At 38.3% G+C, this 26,146-nt stretch overlaps 1 protein-coding gene across 2 annotated transcripts in view; it reads left to right on the forward strand.

The window, feature by feature from the left end:
• Positions 1 to 17,501, forward strand: part of LOC137192261 (glycophorin-C-like) — a 33,905-nt gene extending 16,404 nt beyond the window's left edge. The window contains exons 3-4 of one of the 2 annotated variants that reach the window (XM_067602798.1): positions 14,874 to 14,915; positions 17,021 to 17,501. In XM_067602798.1, coding sequence (XP_067458899.1) covers positions 14,874 to 14,915; positions 17,021 to 17,217 — 239 coding nt within the window. In that variant the 3' untranslated portion in view covers positions 17,218 to 17,501. The remainder of the gene's footprint in view (positions 1 to 14,873; positions 14,916 to 17,020) is intronic. The other variant, XM_067602799.1, reaches the window with a different exon arrangement.
• The last annotated feature ends 8,645 nt before the right edge of the window (positions 17,502 to 26,146 follow it).

Below are 26,146 nucleotides of genomic sequence, written 5' to 3' on the forward strand. Positions count from 1 at the left end.
TCTGTTCTCTGCCCAGAGACTGAATGATTTATGCTGCGATTGTTTCTCCTGTAAAATAAATAAAAACTGCTTCAAGCCAGTCAGTTATCACTACTGAGACCCTCCCAGCTTTATTTTCCAATATGATTTTTTTTCTGTTCCTCAAAAATAATATTCTTGCTTCATTAAATAACTCTGTGGCTGGTGACCAACAGATCAGATCCAATTTCCCAGAGGTCATCTCAACTCTGCCAACTCCTCATAATCTCACTCTCTGAGCAGTATGTTGATACTTATCCAGCCTCTCTTGAGTATGACTTTACTGATTATTGGTATTATTTTTATGCTGTTGTTTGGTCTATCATCACTTCGGCTCAGACTAGTGCTGTCTCCAGGAAAACAGTCATATGTTCACACGTCTGACGGTGACAAAAACTCTCGCCTTCTCCCGCCTACTCAGCTTTACTTTAGAGCTGCAACTATTAGTCTATTAATCGATTGGGCAAAAATACCAAACATGCTGTGGTTGTCATGTCCTACCGGGACTTTTGCTGTTTTGGAATCTTTGTGTATTCTGTTTTCTTTAGTTTTTGGTGTTGCTATTATGTTTCCTGGTTTTCTTTGTTTCCCCTTGTGTGTTCCTCCTGTGTTTTTGTGTCACCTGTTTGTTTACTTTAGTCCCTGTTTTATTTTGAAATATTTTCTCCTTGTGTCTGGATCACCTTTACTTCCTGTGTTCGATTATCTCATGTGTCTCACCTGTGTCTAGTTTGCAATCACTCCCTGTGTATTTATAGCACAGTTTTCAGTTCGGTCTTGGTTGACTCGAGCAGATGGACCCAAATGCAGAAACGGCAGGCAGGCAGGCAGGCAGGCAGGCAGGCAGGCAGGCAGGCAGGCAGGCAGGCAGGCAGGCAGGCAGGCAGGCAGGCAGGCAGGCAGGCAGGCAGGCAAGATCCCATGCAGAAATATTTAATGAAAATGCAAAAGTCACAAGAACATACCAGAAATGCAGGAGACACAGACACAGGAACACTAACCAGGAACATGGAATAAACGTAGAACAAAAGCAGACGACTCGACCAAGACCATACTGAAAACAGGACTATAAATACACTGGGAGTGATTGCAAACTAGACACAGGTGAGACACATGAGATAATCAAACACAGGAAGTAAAGGTGAACCAGACACAAGGAGAAGATATTTCAGAATAAAACAGGAACTAAAGTAAACAAACAGGTGACAAAAACACAGGAGGAACACACAAGGGAAACAGAGAAAACCAGGAGACATAATAGCAACACTGAAAACTCAATTAAACAGAATACACAAAGATTCCAAAACAGAAAAAAGTCTCAGTAGGATGTGACAGTGGTTGGATGAATATCATGGAGGTCGATGAGCCTCTTGTAAGGTTCATATGCAGAGCAGTTTGTGCTGAAGGCAAAAAAGAAAGAAAGAAAGAAGAAAAAGCAGAGAGTTTGTGTGAGATCCTGGATGGAGAGGTGCTGGAAATATGGACTGGAAGTTCAGGTTGTGGTTGGCTGTGTAGCGATTTGATTTGATGTTGTAGAAATGTTCATTATCAGCTTTTCCTCCATTTCTCTTAAACCACAAACCTTTCTTTTTTTTCAGTCACAAATATTAAAAATGTTCAAAAATCTCTTCATGAAAACAACTGGCAGCAACTTGATCTGCAGACTTCAGATGAGAATCCTTACATCACACACACTTTATGATTTTATCAACACCAGCTGGCAGAGACTGGAACAGACCTGCTCCAGTTCACTCCCATCAGTCCTCATGTGTCCCCACCTTTTGTATATTTTTGTTTATTTACTGTAAAAGTAAAGCACACAAAGCATCAACGCATATATCAAAGTAACAAATTGATTTACTACTATTTGATACCTGCACATCCTGTTAATGTGTCCTGAAAGATACCTGAACAACAACAAATACTCAAACTCAAAGTAGTTGAAATACTCCAAATATTTAGAAGTCCAGACTCAGGTATACCAAAGCAACACAACACTTGAACTTCCCACCACTACTCTAGACTGAAACATCTTGCTAACTATTGGAAGGATTGACATGAAATTTGGTATTGACATTGACCTCAACCCCATCTCATTTATGCTGGTGGTCTCACAGTCTTAAAGTCCAGATGAAACGGCATTTTGAAAGTATCAGAGTGGAACAGGATAGACAGGCGGGACGTAACATTAGGAGGGTTTTGATTGATGAGTGTTGAAAGGTTTCATAATGTATCTTAGCTCTGTGCCACTAAAAGTTGAAGATTGATTGATTGGTGGATGTGATATTATTGGTTAAAACTGGTTGGTTCAAGCCTACATAAGCATACTTCGTATTTTGTTTTACAGGAAGAAAACGTGTTTGGATTTTGATATAAGAAGACAGACTTTTGGGGGTTTTTTTGGCATATATTGGGCCAAAAAAAAACACTTTCTATACAATTCAAACATCACACAAGGCATCCTATAAGATAATCAGCATCATCTGTGCCACCTGTATTGTCACCTGTCTTTGCTTTACACATCGTAGTACCAACTTATGGTTAAATCAAAACAAATCAATCAGCCAAAAGAACAAATATAAAGAAGTTGATGAAATGAGTCTGTGTGAGGTCCAACAGACATTTGTATCCTTCTCAACACAACCCTGTCTCCTAGAAATTATGTTCATATACGACTTAATTGTTTTCCCAATTCTGTTGCATTTGCAAATATAATTACTGCCTGAGTTATGTTCATGGGTCAATTTTTTTTTTTGAATGAATGAATGAAACTATATTTATATATTTTTCTGCAGTGGGAGGGAGCAGGTCGGGGTGGATGAGTCCTGTGTGTGTTCAGGTTTGGTTCAGGTTAGTGGAAGATCATTAACATGTTGAGCCTCAAGTCACTGCAGACTTTTTTCTGTATTTTGGTGGAAAAAACAACTATGTTGTCTGTGAACTTTTCACTTATATGTTCATTATCAACATTTTTGCAACATGTCAAATACGTTAATTACCATTTTCTCATTATGTTGAGAGAAAACGTAATGCATCAGCAGTAAGTTTCTAGCAAAATGTATTTGCTGTTGCAATTTAGTCGTATATGAACATCATTTCTAGGAGACAGAGCAGTTCAGGGTGAATTGTAATAACTTTGGTGCTCTTCTGAATTTTCATCTGGTGCCATCAGCAGGTCAAAGCTTTTATTTGTCCAGTGCTTTTGTTAGCAGTGAACACAGTGTGTACTGTGTACCAGTTCATGAAAAGGAAATGATTCGTTTTTCCTGGCGGGCTGTTTCCTCTTTCCATGATCCACTCAGCATCCCTCCGACAATCATTTCCTTTCATTAACCTTCTGTGGAGAAACTGGTCAGCCTGCAGCACTGCACCGTAATCACCTGCTCCACTGCAGCTTCATGCAACATGTCTGGACTCTTCATATACTGCAGAGACACAAGCATGTGATGAATCCATTAGAGATTAATGTTTAGTTTCCTCCGGCTGAGGTCGTTCTGAGGTCAACGCTCCACTTTGACACATGAAACATCCATCTTTGAAATTCACTGATCCCCTTTCCTGCTCGCCAGAGGATTAACCCTTCAGATTTGAGGTCTGGACTGTGCCACCGCAGTAATGGACCTTTTAGAGTTTAGTTAATAAATTGATTAATAAAAAACATAATAAAAAATGAACACCATTTTTATTTAAACTATGCATAAAAAGCTTAAAGTTAAACGCAATTTCAAATTAATGTCTTTCAACGAAGAACTACTGATTGAATTATAAATTCAATTTAAAGGTTTTTAAATTTTACTTGTTTGTTATTATATATTTATTATTGTGTTATATTCCATCTCACAATCTATTTGTCTCCTTTACATTAATTTATGTTTTAACATTTACACTTGGCATTTTGTGATGGCTTTAATTTAAAAATGTATTATTACAATAAATAAATGCAATTAATAACTGAAATTATATAATTAATAGATTTAAAATTATGTAATAAATTATTTATAAATTAATACTGTGATTCCATTTTAGAATTCAATCATTATTTGTTTAAATGATTGATTTTTTTTAAAGGAAATAATTACTGAAAGAAAAAAATATTTTAATTTCAGTTTCAGCTTTTTTTTAAATAATTATTTTAATGCAAAGCCACTGGAGTAATAATAGAAATATAATCAAATATATTTCATAAACATACATATAAAAGATAATATCATTATCATCCACTTAACAATTCTGTCAATATATGATCAAACATTTTTTTCAAATGATTTTAAATCTAACTTCATTATTCTGTTTTTCCATCTCACACATAATCTGTTTCCCGCTTTATCAAACACAACATGTATTTCATGACAACTTGAATTTTCAAATTAGAAATATAAGGCATAACTTTAATTAATTACTGATGTAACTGAATTTTTTTTTAAAAATCTATAAAAAGATAAAAGATGCATTTTTGATATTCAATTATTTTTCCTTAAAATTATGAAATACCAATAAGGAAGTAGAATAATTAATTAATTGTAATTGAAGTAGTAATTGTAAGTTAAATGATTTTTAAACTTATATAATCATATACATTCAAATAGTTACATTTGATTGCTATTTACATTCATATATTGATTTATTTACAATAAATATAACAAGTGAAGAAGAAAATAAAATATCTGTGATTAGAAAGTTGCTCTCCTTAAAGATTGTAATTCTTCATTCAACACAACTTCTCTAATAATTCTCCAACAGTCCCAAATTCACTCAAATATGTTTTTTTCACTAAAATTCCTCTTTATTAATGATTTTACTGCTGCTTTATAATCTTTATGATGGAGTGACGTGAAAAATGAGAATGATGAGAATAAATTTGAATAGCTGCAGGTTGCTTAAGACTCAGTGAACTCATAACATATAATAAAACTGAAGCAGAGAGAGAGCTAAGAGGAGCTGCACTAAAAACAACCAACAAGAATGAAAGCTGAAGTAATTGTTTAGATTTATTTGCATTTACTGTAGATTTAAACTGTGAAGGAACATATTTATATATGCATGCAGTGGTGTAGCCAGGAAGGGGAGTTATTTATAAATAAAAATTGATTTCATATCATGCATGTCTCTACAAAACAAGGATTAAAAAGAGGGGAAAAAATGTTCATAAAAATCACCAAAATACCAGACTATTGTGCTGCATTTGGATGTTCTAAAGAAAGAAATGCCAAAACCAAGACACAAGGAATAATTTCTACTGTTCTTCTACAACATGTTGAATCTGATATAGTGTTACCACTATAAACAATAAGAAGTGGCTTTAATCTTTCTATTGTGTAGCTATGAGTGAAGTGAATTTATTTACCTGGATACAGTCACATGCACACACAGCAGCCAACCAGAGTACAAGCACCGACCTGATGATCTCTCTCAAAGAATAAATGCTGCTTTTTTACGGCAACTAAAACTTACATTAAACTAAATTTATATTGATGTTTCTCAAACACAAGTATGCAGTCCAAGTGATTGGAAAAGTGATTGATTGATTGACAAGAGCCGATAGACCTCTTCGCACAATCACCTGTGTAGGAATCAGCATCATCGACGCCCCTAAAATGTCCATATGAGGCGACCTGTTCCGCTGTTTCATTCACAATAAAACGTTCCCAGAGAATGAAATGAAAAGAGTTTGAGGTTTGCTGCTGTCAGAAACCAGCAGACACATTTATCACTGTCAGTCGTCATATTAGAGGAGCTGAAACAATTAGAAAACATGAATCCATCAGAGCAGCAGCTGTACCGTGACAGAAATAAAGAGGAAACACTTTGACATGAAGTTAGATGCTAAAAAAGTATCTTTCTAAAGCAAAGTGACTAATATGAGAGGAGGTCATGTGACGTTGCAGAGATATTAGAGGAGAGAATATTACAGCTGCAACACAACATGATGCTGGACAGAGAGCTGCAGAGAGACACTGAGCCAGATGTTTACAGCTGCTACTGACAGAAAAATCATCACACTGAAAAAAACCTCTTTGGGTTAAAATATGCCAATAAAAATGATAAAATCTGAAAACGCTCTCAGTAAATTGGCAGCTATGATAATGATAACTGCAGACCCTTCTGGACAATAGACGCTACAGAACACTGAACACCAAAACCACCAGACATGGGAACAGTTTTTTCCCCTTCATGTCACACTTATGAATAATTAACTCACTTGTTGCACTGTGGAATAACCCTGGACACTATAATACCCACTGTACCTACAAATTCTATATATTTAATTTAGTCTAAAATACAAAATGTGCAATACATTCCACTCACTACTGTATATCCGAACAGGCTGTATATACTGTACATAAATGTCTTTTTTTTATCATTTAATATTAATCTCATCACTCTTTGCACTCTTTGTTTCCTGTTTACAGTTCACAGAAACGCTTTCACCTGTATATTGTCTTTCCTTGTGAATATTCCTCATGATTGTTGTGTTGTTATTCTGTGAAAGTACATTAGGAGCCACTAAATGGGAGACAAATTCCTTGTATGTGTAAACAAACTCGGCCAATAAAAGATGATTCTGATTCTGATGATAATATGGCGAACAGAATATTCATTTTGCATAAACTTTGATTAAGACATTATCATTTTAAATCAATCAAGTGTTTCTCCTCTTGTGAAGAAAGTCAGACTGTCTGTCCATGACTCGTAAATTTTGTTCGTACCTCATAGAAAATTCTTAGTACAAGGAGATTGATGAATGTCTCATACATGCTTCTTAAGAACGAATCCGTTTGTATGAGTGGTTCTTGTATGAGGCCTGATGACTAGCAGGGCCGATCATATATCTATGATGGGGAAAGAGCAGAAGAGTGAGATATGATTGGTGGCGGTCGGAGGGGAAGCATCAGCTCGCCATTTTGTACTTTATCACCTTCAGTTGATACACTGTCTCCTAAAAAATACATTTATATACGTCTAATTTCCAACAGAAAATTTGTTTTTCATGGACAAAAACATTTTCATGAAATTAGGATTTACGCAGGCGTGTTGGATTAGTAACAAGGATATTTTTGGGGTGAATTTAAGGAAAATCTGTAGGATATTAATGGGGAAAAGTTTTACAATAGAAATTTCAGAGACAGATATCTCAAACAAGACAACTAAAACCAAAAATACAACTTAGTTGAAGTGACTCTTGAGAGTGAGGTAACATAGAGAGGTGATGGAAGTGTTGCTGGTTGGAGGGGAAGCATCAGCCAGACATTAATTGGACATTTTCACCTTCAGTCAGACTCACAAATGTCAGATGATGGAAATGGGTAAAAAAAAAAAAAAAAAAAGGCCCAAGCTTAGATAGATACACTCCATCATTTCACTTCAGTCATCTATCAGGCTTGTGGAGAACTCAGCATTCAGAAGCTGCTTTGCAGAGTGTACATTTATATTTCTACGTTCATAAATCATTGCCAGCAGAAATTCGGGATTGCAAAAGTGTCCAATTATTCACCAAAGCTGTTTCTGCTCCTTTGAAAACACTCTGGACCTTTTTCCTATTAAACCGATTCAGCGTGGAGCCGACAGCATCAGGTCCCCTTCAGCCTGCAGACTTTTAGGCAAATAACAAACATCTCCACAGAGTCTGGCTGATAACAACATGATGGCTATTGATGGCACAAAGCGTCCACTGAATGTTTGGCCTGAAGCTGCCAAATTGAGGGCTGTTTCTGTCACACTGTTGGCTCCATTCAACAGCCCGTCCATCCTCACAGGGTCCATAAATGATCCAACTGCAGCGCCACAACGGTCAGAAACTCCCCGAGAGCTCAAAGTCTGTCTGCACACACTGATAACATTCTCGTTTTGATTGTGATGGTGTGTGTGTGTGTGTGTGTGTGTGTGTTTCATTCCCATCTTCCCATTTAATGATTCAGTCAAAAGAGTTAAATTTCTGCCCTGCTTTTGCATGTATGTATTTGCTGAGAATATCCTATCAGCACAGTGTCAGCCGCAGCGCTGCAGGGTGAAATTAATTTGGCTTCTAGTTCCTGCTTGGAGACACTCGCAGCTTTTTCTTCGTCTTTGGCTTTGGGTGAGATTAACGCCACTTCTGGGAATGTGATGAAAGGCGTGTGTGACACTCCCCAGGGGACAAGATATTCTGTGTGGAGAGTCTTCCTTCCTTTCCTCTGCCCTCTGAAGAGGCCCGTGGCTGCCGGCGGGGCAGAGCATATGTCCCGTCTTTGTCCTGCAGAGGCCTCTGGATTTTTCTAACGAGGCTAATGAGGCTCTGGCTTTACTAAACAAATGTGACTGAGATTTGTGCTCTTCAACCTGCTCTGACATTCATTCCTTCTGGATGTTGACTTGTTTCATCCCTCTTGGGTCAGATTAAACTCTATTCGGCAGGCAAACAAAAACTGTGAGTCTCCATTAGCTACCCCTGCTCCAGTGTTGCCTCAGAAATAGAGCAGATAGAGTAGAGTGATACTGGAGTCTTGAGGTTGATACCAACACCGAAATTTGATAGTTTAAAAAGTTGCCTGACATTTTTGATTGAAAAATTGTGACTGTATGTACTGAACAGGACATTTTACAGTTAAAAAATAAACTTGTCAGTGCTGAGATTTTACCGTCAGGCAAGCAGATACTCGGGACCGCCAACTAAGAGGGCAACTAATAGCTATAGATATACTGTAAGAGCCATTTAGGCACACACTGGTATTTGGCAAACTGTGTCTTTTGTAATCACATGCTATACATGTTCTAACATTATTTAAGTTTATACAACATTTCATGAACAGTTTGCTTCCATCTGTGATGTGATTAGCAGTCATCCTTGCTAAATAGTCCTTGGGGAAGCAAGGGCTGTTTCTTTAATAAAGCTAATGGTTTGGTGTTCCTAGGTATCGAACGTAGTTCCCAAAATCTACAGACGCACGACTATCCTAGCCCTGCTTAGAGAACCAAATTCAGCCTGGCTTCTATAATCACCAGCTGTCGTTAAACCACTAGCATCGGGCCTATGTAGTCAAGTATGTCCTGACAGCCTGAGTCACAACGAAGTGTATTGGTGCAAATAGGTGTTGGAGGTTTGAAAGTCCTCCAAGATGGCCTCCTAACAGGTCATCTCTGGAGGAGCCCCACTCTGTCAGTCGAGGGCACTCGCCTGGTTTTATAGGGCAGCTTCAGAGCCCTAGCCCTAACAATTTAGCCAATTAGACCCCTAATTATAAAACACTCAACCTAATTTTAGACAGAAATCATACCTCTATCACATGTTCAGCAATATATTAACCTCAGTCACTGAACCATTACCACTCTGATATTCTATAAACAGCACTAATTTTTACCTTTGCAAAATTCAATAATTTATAATCTAAACAGTTTCAAAACTAAGGTCAGCCTATCCCGAAGGGGCGTATTTTCTTACCTTAAAGGAACACCAGAGGACTTCAGAGACGAGCACAAGTCAGGAACTTTGGTTGGAGTGTATAAAAATAAAACCCTAACCCTAACCCTAACCCTTTTATTTGGTTTTACAAAGCAAGCAATCTAAGAATACAAAAACTAAAATACAAAAACTTAAACAAAAAATTAAAAAGCAAAAATTAAAAGATTAAAGAGAGTCTCAAAGAGATCTCTCAAAAGACCCTAAGGAAAAAAGAGGTCCCACAAAAAGAAAAAGGAACCAACTCCCTAGAGCCTCTCTTGGCTTTACTTTTTATAACTCTACAACTTCCTCTTATTTGTATTACCACATATCATCTATCTCCAAGACATCAATCAGTTTCATGCTGATGTTACATGACTTTACACAAAAAAGTGAGCTTTTCTTTATCTGTCACTTACATCAGAGTACATGGAAATTTTGAACTTCTTATTCACATTCTGAGATTGTAATCAAGGGATGTCTGCAAGGTGCAGAAACACAGCTCCTCTATTGCCTCAGAATATCTGGTGGTTGCCTCAGTTTTGTGATGTTTGTTTGTGTTTGTTATGGTCATCCGTGAAGGTTCAGTTCCAGTTCAGTACACGTTGCACAAATTGTGTAAATTCCTCAGAAATGGTGCAAGACATTCAACTATATTAATTTGTCTCCAATTAAAATAGTTTAAAGTAGACTTGAATAGAGTTTGTCTCAGCCACATATAGTGGAACTTTCTACAGCATAATAGAGTTTGTAGACACTCATCATCTATTGTTTGATCATGCAAGACAGACTTGTTGCTAAAGAATTTTAAATAATGTTAAATTTAAATTTATGCAACAGTTTATGTACAGTTCAAGTATATTTTGAAGAGGATTATAGTTGGACTTTGCAAAGGTTACGTATGTACTTGCTATTATCTTGTTCTTGAGTGCTGGGAACAATCAATCAAACTCCAACATGATATTGAACTTCTTGCTGTAACTATGAAAGTCTGTATGTAGTATCTGGGCCCATTCCAACTGAAAAAAGGGCGTCAAGGTTTTAGCCGGCTTTCTGGTTTTAATCAATGGCTTCAAGTGCTGTGTTCTGCCATCAGTTTCAGCTATATTGATCACTCTGATGCATTTTGGAATTGGAGATGCTCAAAAGAGATAGGCTACACCCTAACAAAAACGGCACACATTTACTCACAGCAAATTTTTTAACCTTTATTTATTCAGGGGAATTTCTCTGAGAGCAGTGCTCTCTTTTTCAGAAAAGCCTTGATCAAATTCACACAGTTATACATTCATACATGGAGGCTGCCCAGTACAACCATAGTCTGATCTGCTGGCCACTGAGCAGCTTCACTGGAGCAGTTAGGGTTAGGGGCCTTGCTCAAGGGCACTTTAGTGGTGGTAATAAAGGAGAGGAAAGCACTGCTTTTTCACTTTCCCCGTGCAGATTTATCCTGCCAGCAATCCTCCAGTCACAAGCTCACTTCTCCAACCTTTAAGCCCCCACTACCTAAAATTTTGTTTATTTTATAAACAATACCTGGCCATGCTGACTATCTAGCACAACCCCTCTTCGACAGAGTTAAAATGATTCTCAAATGAACCAGATAATGACAATTTGTGGTAGGAGACAACCCACTGTGCAAAAGGGGCAGCAGCAGTTATGATCCAGACCTGATCCAGATGACCTGAGAGGTCTAGATGGTTCATAATGTAGCAGCAGATCAGAAATGTATTTTGGCCCTAAACCATTCAATGCTTTATAAACCAACAGCAGTATCTTAGAATCAATTCTTTGACAGACAGGAAGCCAGTGTAAAGATCTGAGAACTGGAGTTATATGATCCACTTTCTTCACTGTCTCTGTGAGGACTCGAGCAGCAGCGTTCTGAATCAGCTGCAGCTGTCTGATCGTTTTTTTAGGGAGACCTGTTAAGACAGCGTTACAGTAGTCAAGTCTACTAAAGATAAATTCATGCAAGTTTTTCCAAAACCTGCTGAGACATAAGTCCTTTAATTCTTGATATATTATTAAGGTGACAGTAGGCCTACTTTGTAATTGTCTTAATGTGGCTGTTGAAATTCAGGTCTGAGTCCATGACTACACCAAGATTTCTGACTTGGTTTGTAGCTTTTAACATTATCGATTGAAGCTGAGTGCTGACTTTTAAACGTTCTTCCTTGGCTCCAAAAACAATTACTTCAGTTTTGTTTTTGTTTAATTGAAGAAAATTCTGGCACATCCAATTGTTGATTTGTTCAATGCACTTACTCAGTGCTTGTATTGGACCATAGTCCCCTGGTGATATGGTTATGTAAATTTGTGTGTCATCTGCATAACTGTGGTGATATTTTGTTGTTCTCCATAATCTGAGCTAGTGGGAGCATGTAGATGCTGAACAGAAGAGGCCCCGGAATGGAGCCTTGGGGAACCCCGCATGTCATTTTTGTCCACTCATATGTGTAATTTATATTCATGCTGCCTCAACAAATACAGATACAAATACAAATACTGGGCTCTCTGTACATCCCTAACTCTCTGATCTAGTCTCAAAAAATGTAGTTGCCTCTCAATGTCCTAGATAAATGAAAATATTCGGGTGCTGACACAAAAATGCTGCAAATCTTTGTGTCATTTTTGATCAAAAGCAAGTCAGTTCAATCCTGTTTTCATCATCTTAGGGCATGCATGCCTGCCCTTCTGAGTGGCTTTGTCGATGTCTCAGCCCTCAAGGTCTCTGCCCTGAGCATCTCTGTCAGCCTCCAGAGGAGTCCCACCTACATCATCGACCTCCAGAGCAGTCCTGCCCATCTGTTCTGCCGTTTGGTCCTCCCAAGTGACTCCACCCATCTGTTCTGCCTTCTGGTCAACCTCCAGAGTGGCTCCACCCATCTGCTAGCTAGACTAGCTGGTGAACATAGTGGAGCCTTTAGCAGTTAAAGAGCCTGCTATTTCCCTCAGGAGTTGTTAGAGAGCAAAAACAGAGACAAAAGAGAGTGAATATTGGACTTACATTCACCAGGTGGACAGAAACACGACTCCAAATGAATGATAATGTTGCTCTGAACTGCTGGGTGTGGGAATAAGCAACTCTTTGCTAACAAATATAACGTATTAAATTAAAAGCTGATGGGATTCAAGATTCTTGAATCTAATACTTGTCTAGACATGTGGTTTGTTCAAAACTTTCACTTTTCAACAAAATATAGCCTGATTTCAACCAAGATATCTTGATATCTTTAATCTGCAAATCAGTAAATCAGTAGAAAAATAACTCTTGTTTCCAGCATGTTTTCTCTTGTTACAAGATTGATTCTAGAAAATTCTTGAAATGTGGATTTATATCGCAAACAGAGGAGAGTTCAAAAGTAGTTTTTAGACACATTGGACTCATTTGGCCGAATAACTTGTTAGAGCAGAGATATTTTTACAGTTTGCAGTAAGTGAAGTTTAATTTCCTTTCTCTCTGTCTCTTTATGTCCCACATGATTGAGTCTTGTAATTCTGCTTTAATTGCACTGAACTCATCCACATTGTAAACAACGCAGCAGAATGAGAATTTAACGAGTGGGCGAACACCTCGATGTGTTGAGGTGATTAGGTATTAATGAGCCTCTCTGTTAATTGCGCACATCAGGCTGAACGTTAATACTGTGTGCTGAACACTGCTGGGCTTATGGGATGGATCCCAGTTGTAGATCTCTCTCACACACAAACACAAACACAAACACACACATACACACTCATGTGGAGCTACGTCCGTCCTTCAGCAGAAAGTCGAGTGAAGGCGGGCAGATGTTGCCTGAGCAATAACTCATGATTACCTTTAATCACTTTCTGTAACGAGCTAACTGTTCAAACAAACTCTGATGAAAAATTCACAGCTGTTACAATAACAAAGTCATCTGCATCCAAACATCTAAATCTCCTCCCACATCTTAGATTTTGTCCAACAGTTGAGAAAGGTCTGTTGAGAATATTTTCTTCCAACTTTGTCAGAAATTGACAAACTCTGTCACTCTTCCAGCTGAAATGACACTTCAAACAGGAAACGAACAGAAGTCTTCTGTTGGGTTAATGCCTCTATCCACCCTCCTCCTCTGAATGAGGAAATCTGTCCACATGTTTATACGTCATCTGAGCTGCACTACTGCTCTGGGTCATAATTACTACAGCTGCTAGATGGCAGCTGTCACTTAAACGTAACTGTAGGTCATTTTTGGGTGACTGACATTACGACCTATTGTGTCGTTTTTCTTGGGAGGACAGTCTCAAATTAAGTTGCTTTACCTTTAGTTAATTAATTTAGATAATGAGTCAATACAGTGGAAACTGCTTCTAGTGATCACGGTTACAGTGATCAACCACTTATATGGATCAAAAAGCTTGGGTCAGAATCATTCCTATACAAATGCTGTAAATAATTTGCTTATAGTAATCAAGTAGTCCACTTCCAGTGTTCATTATGGGTCTTTTCATACATGAAAACATATGGGAAAAACTATGGTAATTACTTACCTTACTCCCATAGTTCACGTATGATGTGTATTTAGTGGCTGCGGAACCATTATCAGGCATTGTGGCGCACCCCTGCAGGTTTGTGTGGAGGTGCGGGGTGTGGGTGATTATTTGTAACCTCTGTGAAACAATCAGAAAATAACTTTTTTGTCCTTTCATTCACCGGCTTTCTCGCTACCAGTGCTCGCTGTTCTCATCCACTTTCTAGCTCGCTCGACCACTGCTCCTCTCTCTCTCTCTCTCTCTCTCTCTCTCTCGTCTTTTTTAAAATGAGTTGGGAAGCCATCAGCAAAGCCTAACTTTACTTTTAATGTTATCAAATGAAGAGCAATGTCCTCCCCTCTTCCTAATGTTTTTGTCTTCCCTCATGGCAGGGTTGTGCAGCGTTACAGTGTGGCCCCGCCCCCGCAGCCTAAATGCACAACGTAGAACCCGTCTGCTTCAGGCTGGGGGGCTGACAGGAAAAAGAAAAGGAAAAAAGTCTTTTTCTCTCAATGAAAAACGTAGTCTCATTTAAGCTCATGACAAACAAGAACGAGTCAATGAGACGCAACAGAGAAACAACAAGCATTTGAAACAGCTGTACTGTATTTTGAAACAGTTTATAAAATTCAGTAAATAGCAAAGCTGCCCATTTAATTATTTTACATTCATGTAATAAATATACAAATGTTGATTAGATGGTAATCTGCATGAGAAATTAAGAAAAAGAAAAAAAAATCGATTATAATAATCATCGATTATAGTGGTCAATTTGACCCTGACGGATGTGATCACTAACCGGTTTCTACTGTATTACAATAAAAGGTCTCAAATTCTTCCATGATTTAATGTTCATCTGTAAACCTTCTTCTCCACATTAAACAACACTAAACCTTCTTCTGTGAATGTTCAGCTAACATCTTCTGTGTTTTCTCTGTGGCAGATTACGATGTGGATGACGGATATTTTGATGCCATTCTGGGAGGTGAGTTCAGATTTTCTCACCATGTATGAGCCATTCAACGAATCCCACCAGTTTTGTCTCTTCAAGCCTCATTTCTGCTTCTGTAGACAATGATACACTGCTGAGTGCAGACAGCAGCCCTGGTTCATTAAGACTGAAAAACACACTTCTCTTGAGGAAAACTAGAAATACCGCCTTGAGAATGTATGCCCCCAACAACCTGTCAAGTTGCAGTTTACATCCATGTGTGTCCAGATTCATATAATATTCTTAGTGATTACTTTGACGGAATTTAGTAAAATCACCACAGTTTCAAGGTGGGAACCAATATTAGTGTCAACAATTCGGTATCCGACCAAATGTGAAACATGGTCACAATCTCCCTTTCTGTTCCTGAGTTATGGTGTTGAATAATGACAAGAAAAGTATTTTTGCAGAACACTGTGATGTCACGGTGAAGTTGACCTTTGACCTTTCGGATATAAAATGTCCTCACTTCATTTTATGCTATTAGACATTTGTGTGAAACTTTGTCATAATTAGCATATGATTTCTTGAGTTATGGCCAACAGCGTGTTTTGTGAGGTTACAGTGACCTTGACCTTTGACCATCAAATTCTAAATAGTTCATCTTTGAGTCTAAGTGGATGTTTGTGCCAAATTTGAAGAAATTCCCTCAAGGTGTTTCTGAGATATCGTGTTCATGAGAATAGGATGGACATGAGGTCACAGCGACCTTGACCTTTGAACACCAAAATCGAATCAGTTCATCCTTTAGTCCAAGTGGACGTTTGTGCCAAATTTGAAGAAATTCCCTCAAGGCGTTTCTGAGATATCGTGTTCATGAGAATGGGACAGACGTACATACAAAGGCTTTTATAGCCAGAATTCAAAAGTTTTATTTGATAGTCTTTGGTGTTTGAGAGGGAGGGGGGCGGTTCAAAACGGGGGACGCACGTCAAATAATTTTTTAAGCACTGGGGAGGGAGTTACAGACAGGTGACAAACTAAAGGAAAAACTGGTACACATCTGAATGTTTGACCCAGTGAGGGGATCTGGTGGCTCTGTTATGCTTTGGGGGGTATTTTGCTGGCATGGTTTGGGTCCACATGTCCCCTTAGAGGGAAGGGTCACTGCTAATCAATACAAAGTTGTTCTGAGTGATCACCTTTATCCCATGATGAAACATATCTATCCTGATGGGAGTGGTCTCCTCCAGGATGACAGTGCCCCAATTCATAGGGCATGAGGGGTCACTGAATGGTTTGATGAGTATGAAAACACCTGTGGGAGATTTTGGACTGACGTGTTAGACAGCGCTCTCCACCACCATCATCAAAACACCAAAAAAGGGAATATCTTTTTGAAGAATGGTGTTCCTCAGCCTTGGCGTTGATTCTACAATTGATGCTGTTCTTCTGGAACTCTTCTGGAGGGATGAACACCATTCTTACATATCATCCTTATATATTCTTATATGTATATATATAATCTCTAATCAATCTGATCGCCAGCTATAATATACAAATGTCAATTAGATAGTAATCTGCATGAGAAATAAAGGAAAAGAAAAAAATTGGTTATAATAATCGTCTGCTTATAGTGATCAATTTGACCCAGGCAGCCGTGATCACCATAAGCAGTTTCCGCTGTATATCTATACGTTTGCTTGTTCTCCTAGTGCCTGTGTAGGTTCTCTCCGGCTTCCTGTGGCTTCCTTCCACAGACCTAAAACATGCAGGTTAGATTATTTGGCGACTCTAAATTGCCCGTAGGTGTGAGTGTGAATGGTTGTTTGTCTCTATCGCTGCTGGCAACCTGTCCAAGAGGTTCCTCCCACCCATTGTCAGCTTACCCATGACCCTCTTGAGGAAAAGGGTTATGGCCCCTCCTGGGCTCTGTAAAATTCACATACAGATTTAGGGGAAAAAGTGATTTCAGAATGGTGGAAAATGTACTTTAATATGACTCAGACATAACTGCAGAAGATTTATACTGAATATATGGTGCAGAGAAAATAAACCATATGATGTTTTCTGTCTTCTTCTTGCATCTGTGTGAGACCAGCTGTGACTGTGAAACCTCATCTCAGTCTGTTCTGACTCATTTATCTTCCTTTTCCCAGTTGTCATCGCCGCCGTCATCCTGGTGCTGATCGGTCTGGCGGTTGTTGTGATCCGCTACATGTTCAGACACAAGGGCTCGTATCGCACCAACGAGGCCAAGGGCATGGAGTTTGCAGAGACAGCGGACACAGCGCTGCGAGGCGACCCTGCCCTGCGTGACGCCATGGACATCAGCAAGAAGGAGTACTTCATCTGAGCATGTGCAAACTGCTGCTGCTGTGTTCACTGGACCTCACTGTGGTTTTGATGTGGATTTATGTGGTTTTGGAAGATGAACGGCCAGATATGCAGCAGGAAAAAAAAATCGCTCTGCTCCATTTTCACATTTACTCTTTTTATATCAGTGTGACTGATCTGACATCAGTTTGAAAACAAAACATCGGTGTCTGGAGATGCATCTTCTGTCCATCCAGTTTGTCTGTCTGTAGTGTACTTTGAGGCTGTGAACTTAAAAAGTCTCCAATGGAAGAGATCATCCTTGTTTTGGGGAAAAATTGCATTTGAAAGTTCAGCAGAAGCTAATATGAGGCCTCAGCTGAACTGTGAACACATTTTTGCAGAGAACGTGGACTGTTGATTTTGTCCCTCATCACTTACTGTACATCGGAGTCACATAATGAAGGAATCTCCAGCCAGTATAGAGAGAGGATAAATGATTACAGCAAGTAATAGCTCTTTCAATGTACATATAAGCCTGAATATTGTTTAAAGGGGAAATATTCTGCATATTTCCACATCTATATTTATATTCTGGGGCTCTACTGGAATGTCTTTACATGATTTATAGTTGAAACCTTATTTATCGTATACTGGTCCTTTATGCAGCCCCTCAGTTCAGCCTCTGTCTCAACAGGTCGTTTTAGTTCCTGTCTCTTTAAGGCCCGCCTCCTGATGAGCCCACTCTGTTCTGATTGGCCAGCTTCCTCTGGCTCTGGAAATGTAAACAAACAACAGTAGTAGGATTTCACTATTTTTTCTCATTCCTTACTCAAAATGTGAACTTCTAAAGTCCATCCGTACATGTTTCAAAAATATTAAAAACATGTTAATGAGCCACACTCCACTGGGTGACATGTTCTTTCATTCTGAAAAATTTAGTCACATTAGTTTAGAAACGGCTCCAAAGAGTAAAAATTGCAATAAGAAAGTAACCTGCTACTGGGCATGCGCAGAATTTCAGTTCCGTTTGCAGAGCTTTGCTAGTTTGTTGTGCTACATACTATAACCCCTTGACTTTGTACTGAAGTTCTTTGAGAAATGTATAATGTAGGCTACAAAGTCAAGAGGTTGTGATATGTTGCACAACAAGCTAGGACTCAAGGACCCTTGTTGTCATCTCACCACAGTTACCTACATCTACTTACATTTACTTTTCAGTGTCAAATGCTACCTATGAAGAAATGAAATTGTGTTTCCTTGGCTTGATGCAAAGGTAGCATAAATGCACAGGTATTGAAACTTTACAATAATTAAAATTAAGGTTGAAAAATAAAAAATAGAGAATGTAAATGTGTGCAAGGTTGAATTGGTACAGGCATTGAAAAACGCAGCATTCGTGAACATAGATTGTGCAAAAGATATATATATATATATATATATATATATATATATATATATACAGTACAATACAAAAATATAAAAATATTGCTATAAATTGTTTTAAGTTATCAATTAACTTAAAGTTGAGTAAACAGCAGAAACCTAAATGAAATCAATATTTGCTGTGAGCAGCTTGGCCTTTAAAACAGCAGCAGTTCTCCTCGGTTCACTTTAACGCAGTTTTTCGTGGTAACTTGCAGGTAGGTTGTTGTAACCATCCTGGAGAAAGAATGTTCTTCTGTGGATTTATTATTTAGGCCATCTCAGGTGTAATCCCAGATTGACTCCATGATGTTGAGATCAGGGCTCCGTGGGGGCCATACCATACCATCTGTTGCAGGACTCATCATTCTTCTTGTTGCTGAAAATTGTTCTTTATGACTCTAGCTGTATGCTCGGGGTCATTGCCATGTCATGAATAAATTTGGGACCGATCAGACACCTCCCTGATGGTATTGCATAATGGATAAGAATCTATACATCTAGGGTGCCTAAAACTTTTCCACAGTACTATATGTATAGCATATATATATATAAATCTGGCTAATGTTCTACAGTACAGAAATACGGAACAGACAGAGTGCAGTAGTGAAGGAGGATCAGATGATTCAGTTATTGACCATCCAACTTTGTTGAGGAAGTGCAACTGTATTTTGTGTGTGTGAGTATGTAGGGGGTGGGGATGTACAGAGATGTATTTGTATCTGTATTTGTTGAGGCAGCAAAATTATTTGTATTTGTATTTGAATAAATAAAAGTGGAAAGAGGCCTAAAAATCCTGTTTTCGTTTTTAATTTTAGAAAATTAAAGTGTTACAATAAGTGTTCATGAATAAACTACCTTATGAAGGAGGTCCCCACACTGAGTCTGGAACTGGAGTACCCAGATGATAGACGACTGCGCTGACTACTGAGCTAAAACTTTACTTATCACCTCATTGCAGACAGACCTCTACCTATTTATACACCCATAACACAGAGAAAGTCCACTGTGTAACATGTAGGGAGGAACTTCAAAGGCAATTCTTGCTTTGTACTTTTCATTTATTGTCTATTTTTTACAACCTAACTTTGTGGAAAGGAGAAGTGGAACAACAGGTTATGGTCCCTTGGGAGCACTTTGCTTGTGTCAGTAGTTCAGCTTTATCTCTGGGGAACACCCCCAACTCCAGGAGTGACATCCAAATTAGGAAATGTGTTTCATGTAGCAGGTGGATGTGACTCCCCTCGTTGAGACCTGCTGATAGACGTAACAGCGGAGCAGAGGACAGTGACTGTAATGTAACCAACCTGCACACTAGAATTTGACATGTTTTTTTTTCTTCCCGAAAACAAATAATTTTTAAAATATTCGTATGAAACAAATATTCGTAAAAAAAAAAAAAAACACTATTTGTACTTTGCTGAATAACGTCTTTGTATTCAGGCACACCCCTATTCAAAGTATAACCTCAATGCAACAAAAGTGAGTACACCTGTGACCATTGAAACAATAATGATTACACCTGTCACTTCCAATTAATATAATTAAACCTGAACAAGGTTATAGAAGAACATGTGAACGCCTGGGATGTGTCTAATGCAACATGGTTCCACATGGTGAGGAATTGCCTGAACAAGTTAAGAAACCAGATGGTGAGACTGCACAAGATCATTAGCAGGCTACTGAACAGAAGCCAGAAGTTTTGACTGGGGACAGAAAGCAGAACTGTCCCAGATGACCTGAGAGGTCTAGATGGTTCATAATGTAGCAGCAGATCAGAAATGTATTTTGGTTCTAAACCATTCAGTGCTTTATAAACCAACAGCAGTATTTTAAAATCAGTTCTTTGACAGACTGGAGGCTAGTGTAAAGATCTGAAAACTTTCTTGGTCTTGGTGAGGACTCGAGCAGCAGCAACTGAATCAGCTGCAGCTGTCTGTTTTTTTAGGGAGACCTGTGAGGACAGTGTTACAGTAGTCAAGTCTGCTGAAGATAAATGCATGCAAGTTTTTCCAAATCCTGCTGAGACATAAGTCCTTTAATTCTTGATATATTCTTCAGGTGATAGTAGGCTGACTTTGTAATTTTCTTAATGTTGCTTTAAATTCAGGTCTGAGTCCATGACGACACCGAAATTTCTGGCTTGGTTTGTGGTTTTTAACATTATTGACTGAAGCTGAGTGCTGATTTTTAATTGTTCTTCCTTGGCTCCAAAAACTATTACCTCAGTTTTGTCTTTGTTTAATTGAAGAAAATTCTGGCACATCCAATCATTGATTTGTTCGATGCACTTACTCAGTGCTTGTACTGGACTATAGTCCCCTGGTGACACGGTTATGCAAATTCGTGTGTCGTCTGCATAACCATGGTAACATTTTGTTGTTTTCCATAATCTGAGCCAGTGGGATCATGCAGATGTTGAACAGAAGAGGCCCGAGAATGGAGCCTTGGGGAACTCCACAGGTCATTTTTTTCCACTCAGATGTTTAATTACTTGTAGACACAAAGTACTCGCTGTCCTTTAAGTAGGATTCAAACCAGTTTAGTACTGTTCCAGAAAGTCCCACCCAGTTTTCAAGTCTGTCTAGTAATATGTTATGTTATTATAATATACGAATTCTGAAATTCTGCCAATGTCAGCGTTTGAGTGTATGTCACTGAAGACCTTAATAAGAGCAGTCTCAGTGCTGTAGTTTGGTTGAAACCTGACTGGAAGACATCAAAACAGTTGGTTAGAGGCAAGAAGTTTTTTCCAATGATTTTACATTAAAATGGAAGGTTTGATATGGGCCTATAGTTGCTCATTAGTGAAGTGTCTAGATCGTTCTTTTTTAAGAGTGGCTTGATGACGGCAGTTTTCAGGGCCTGTGGGAAGACACCTGAGAGAAGAGATGTGTTGACAATCTGTAGAAGATCTGAGGCCATGCAGTTTGAAACAATTTTGAAAAAGCCTGTAGGCAGACAGTGACAAGCAAGGCACGTGCATTATTATTGTTTTTGGCAATGATGTCAGAGAGGAAGGACTGCCTTGCATTTCTCAGTTCCAAATTATAAATGCAAAGTGTCTCTTTATAGATGTCATAATGAACCTGGAGATTTGTTTTTTGCCACTTGCGTTCAGCTTTTTGACACTCTCTTTTTTGTTCTGTTCTGGCCAGTGTGGCATTTCTCTATGGAGATCTTTTCTCACCAGAGACCACCTTCATCTTAGTGGGTGCAATGGCATCAATAACATTTGTAATTTTAGAAATTAGCTACAAGCTCATTGACTGAGACCCAAGAGAGGGCGGGTGTGGAAGAGAAAGTCTGAATAAATATTTCACGTGTTTTCAGTGATATACTGTTTTGTGATTACCTCTGTTTGAGATAAGCACCCTCAAAGAAAACACAGGAATGATCAGAGAGCAACATCCATCACCACAACCTTAGAAATGTTCAGATCCTTGGAGATGATTAAGTCTAGAGTTTGCCCCTTATTGAGCAGCTGAAAAGAATTATCTGTGAGGAATGACAGAACATTTCTCCACTTACTTGGGCAAGATTGGTATCATCAATGTCCAGAAGGGTTGAATCTGTCATCAAAAATAAGGGCGGGCATATAAAATATTGAAAAATAAAAGAACAAAGTCTTACTAATGAAGGGTGTGCTGACTTTTGCTGCAGTTTGCTCTTAAATATTGACCTTTCATTGTAATTTAATAGTCAAACATTCTGTTTTTCAAGTGAATTGGCTTAATTCTTCTTGGGTATTGTCTAAAAACAAATAAGTAATTAGAAATCCTCTCCATTTAATACAATTTTAACATTTTAGTGATATTGACCAGGGGTGTACCAGGGGTACATACACGTACATACATACACAAGAAAAAACACACATCATGGATTAGTAATTGCATAACATACAATACAGAATTGGTAGAAATAGCTATTTCCTGGAAGTGGGACATACCAGTGCAGACCTTGTGCACACCAAATGTATTTTTTGCTAGCACTAATTAAACACATATCTCGTTTGTTTAATACATACACAAACAGAAATGTAAAAACAACAGTTTGGGGTTTTAGTTGCAATTCCACGCAGGAACTGTTCAGGTTTTTGGTCTGCGCACCAGAATATTTCAGAGTTTTGTTGAGCCATTTCATGAAAAATTGACATTCTTCAGTCATCATTAATGTGGAAGAACACAGAAGAAAATGGGAGTCAGTTAAAACTTCTTCCAAATCACACAGCACACAGTCTGTTTCCTTTTTGGAATGAGGGTAAATAAATCTATGTGACTGGGAGGCAGCAGCTCCCAGCAGCATCACACTACATGTTTTTTTTTCTGCCTAGATTGAAATGGTAAAAATTGACTCTTTACAACAGAAACTACTGAAATATTGATGGATCTGCATTATTTTGATGCACCAATATTTTATTCATCTCAGTGGAGTAAAATTCAACTAAAAGCAAATAAAAGGTATGTCAAGTCAAACAAGCACAAATTCCAGGTTTAGAAAAATGAGGAAAAAAATGTATTCATATATAGAAAAGATGCTGCCGCTTCGATGTTTTTCTGCTCAAGACTGAAAAGAGTTGTGTGCAGTGAGGAGTTCAATCATTCAGCTGGTAGATGAGACAGAGAAAAGAAACATTGGAATGAGGGAAGGAAGATAGTAAAGGAAAAAAATAAGGCTTTTTAAAATGAACCTTCTCCCCTTACTGGCCAGAATAGAAGAATAATTTAATGTAAATTATGTTTTCAAAAAGTGGAGGTTGTTTTATAATTGAGGACAAAATATTTCTGTATTTGCAACAGCAGATGTTTTCTTTGAATCTGCACCAAGGTTGTGTTTGTTTCCCCATTGATTTGTGTTTCATGTCAAATGCGATGGATGGTGGAGACAGGAGACAGTCCCATGTTTATGACTTACAAGATGGTTTGATAATTTCAGAGCTGGTTGTGTGAAGCTTAAATACAGTGCACTGAAATTATAGCCATATCTCCATTAAATCTGGATTTCACTAAACAGACTTAAGCTGATGTCTGAAAAATAACATAAAGTTTTGCATAGTTATTGGTCTCATGATACTCATGATAAAGTAAATATTGAAATAACTGAGGCATAAATTAAAACAAGACCTTCTGTCTAATCCTTACCAAAACAGTGAGTATTTCAGGTGTTTAAATAGCACAGCTTAAAGTGAACCATCCAAAAGTTAAAATGTGTCAGTGAATCTAGATTTCTGGACTTCACCGCACTGAGGGATGTCCAAATGCACAATTCAGTCAAGTCCACATGGGTGCTCGTTCTGACTTTCTGCAGACTTCCAGAGTCCGTTTGGGCTGCAGAATTCACCAGACCTGAATATAATATCAGCAGTGTTATAAGGGAAAATTTCACTTTTGTTGTATGAATCATGCAGAAAAAAGGAATGTCATTTCTCCATGGAGGTCCTAAGTCCTTTCTAATATTGCCTTTTATGCCCTCATGGTCCAGCAAGTTCACAGACTTGACATGATGATGGTGATCACATCACCGCACATACGACAGACGTCTGCAGGGGCTCAATGCACCTTTGCACTCAATAATTTCAGAAATCCTACTTGAAAAAGTATGATGAAATGGCTCTCAAAGTCGAAGCTCATACTGGGAAACTTGTGCAAATTTCATGCACCCCGACTTCACCGAGAACTAGACGCTGTGTCGTCACTGAGTTATGGCAGCTTCCACAGAGGTGAGGTGAAGCTCGACACGGTGAAAGGTAAGTAATCAACTTAAGGCCATATTTCTCCTGCCTAAAAACACTGTAAATAAAATTATATTATATTATATTATATTATATTATATTATATTATATTATATTATATTATATTATATTATATTATACTATATTATATTATATTATATTATATAAAAAGACTAGTTTCTCACAGTAAGCCATGTTGGTCGTTTACGTTAGTGTATGAGGCAATAATAATCTGATGTTGTCAAGGTAATAGAGATATTATGGTCATCAGACAGGGTATTTCAACTTGGAAATTTCCACATCAAATGCAGCCTCCGCCCGCAAGTCCAGAGGATAGACATTTGGATTCAGCCAGCGATGAGCTCAAGTGTATCCTTGTAACTTGTTGATGAAGTCACTGATAATAATTTAGTACCAAGTGTTAGATGTGTACATAGAAGGGTATGTTTGAAGCTTGCCTTGAGAAAGACCAAAAATGGTCAAATGTTGATTATCTAATAAAATAATTGGTGCTTAGAGTGAGGTTGTCTCCCCTTCCATAACTCAATTTTAACCAATTTGTAGTGACTGCATTTTGCATTTACTGCCACTGAACATCACATCAGCTCAGCAGCTTCTTCGCCTGCAGCCTGATGACTTTTCCTCTTTGTTTCCATATTTACGGTTGTTGTCCAGGCTTGTGTGTGCCTGTTTGCTGCTAACTCTGAGTCATCCTCCAGCCTTTCTCCCACACACTCACTGGATATTCTTCCTCTTCTCCTGTTTTCCAGCCTGCAAGGGTTTCACTGGTTCCACTGTGTGTTTCACTATTGAAACAAACATTTTATACATGTACATGATGTAAAAACATTGTTTTAACAGCACAATACTGATTATATTTCATTGGGGAATCATAAGGGCCTGCTAGTCCCTCACAGAGGGCCTAAGATTAACAAAAATCTTATCGTAAAAATAATTTCTCCTCTTCTTTAATATTTATATATATTCTCAAAGTCATTTACCATAATATCAAAATGTTGCTAAGTCAAAAATAACCTTCCCAAATCACTTCAATTTGTCATTATTTGAAAAATCAACAACAGACAAGAAAATAAATCCCCTTGACATAATTACGATCTTTCTGTGGCTAGTTTCTGGGTAAAAATATATCAGGGAGCTCTGTGATTGGTGGTCTCTCTGTAAGTTTGTAGAAGGCCTCGCCAATACAGCAAAACAAAGCGACAATCTGGAGAGACATTAAAATGAACCAATCACATTGCACCAATGGTCACAGTTCGTCACTTATTTCAATATCTTGTTAGGACATGTTTAACTCTGATACATAGTATTTTAAATGCCTCATCATTCAATGTATTGGTCAGTCTCATGAAGAAATGTAGGTATTATATTAGCTTGCACTGCACTTTCTTGTTTTTTTTTTTAAAAATGAGTTATGAAAGATCAGTGGAGCAGAGGCCACATCTCATATCTTCACTTCAAACAACTGGTGTCATTCCACATGGCTAACTGCTGAGAGAGGAGGTAAAAGGAGCCATAAGGCCTTTGGTCAAAAAGAATCAGCATGGCAGTTCCTCCATGAGGGACCACACACTGCTTACATGAGCACAACCTGCTTCCTGTCTTTCTGATATCATTAGCAGGGATCATTAAACCGTCCTTCCCTCAGGCTGATAAAGAGATGCAGCATGTGATGTATGTGTAATGTCCCATCAGAGGGGAGGAGGCAGAGAGTGGAGAAATGGGAGACTCAATAAACATCCAGTCTGGATCCAGTCATATAGCGGAGAGCACTGTCGAACACATAAATCGAATA

Source organism: Thunnus thynnus, chromosome 11 (assembly GCF_963924715.1).
Source record: "Thunnus thynnus chromosome 11, fThuThy2.1, whole genome shotgun sequence".
Lineage (NCBI taxonomy): Eukaryota > Metazoa > Chordata > Actinopteri > Scombriformes > Scombridae > Thunnus > Thunnus thynnus.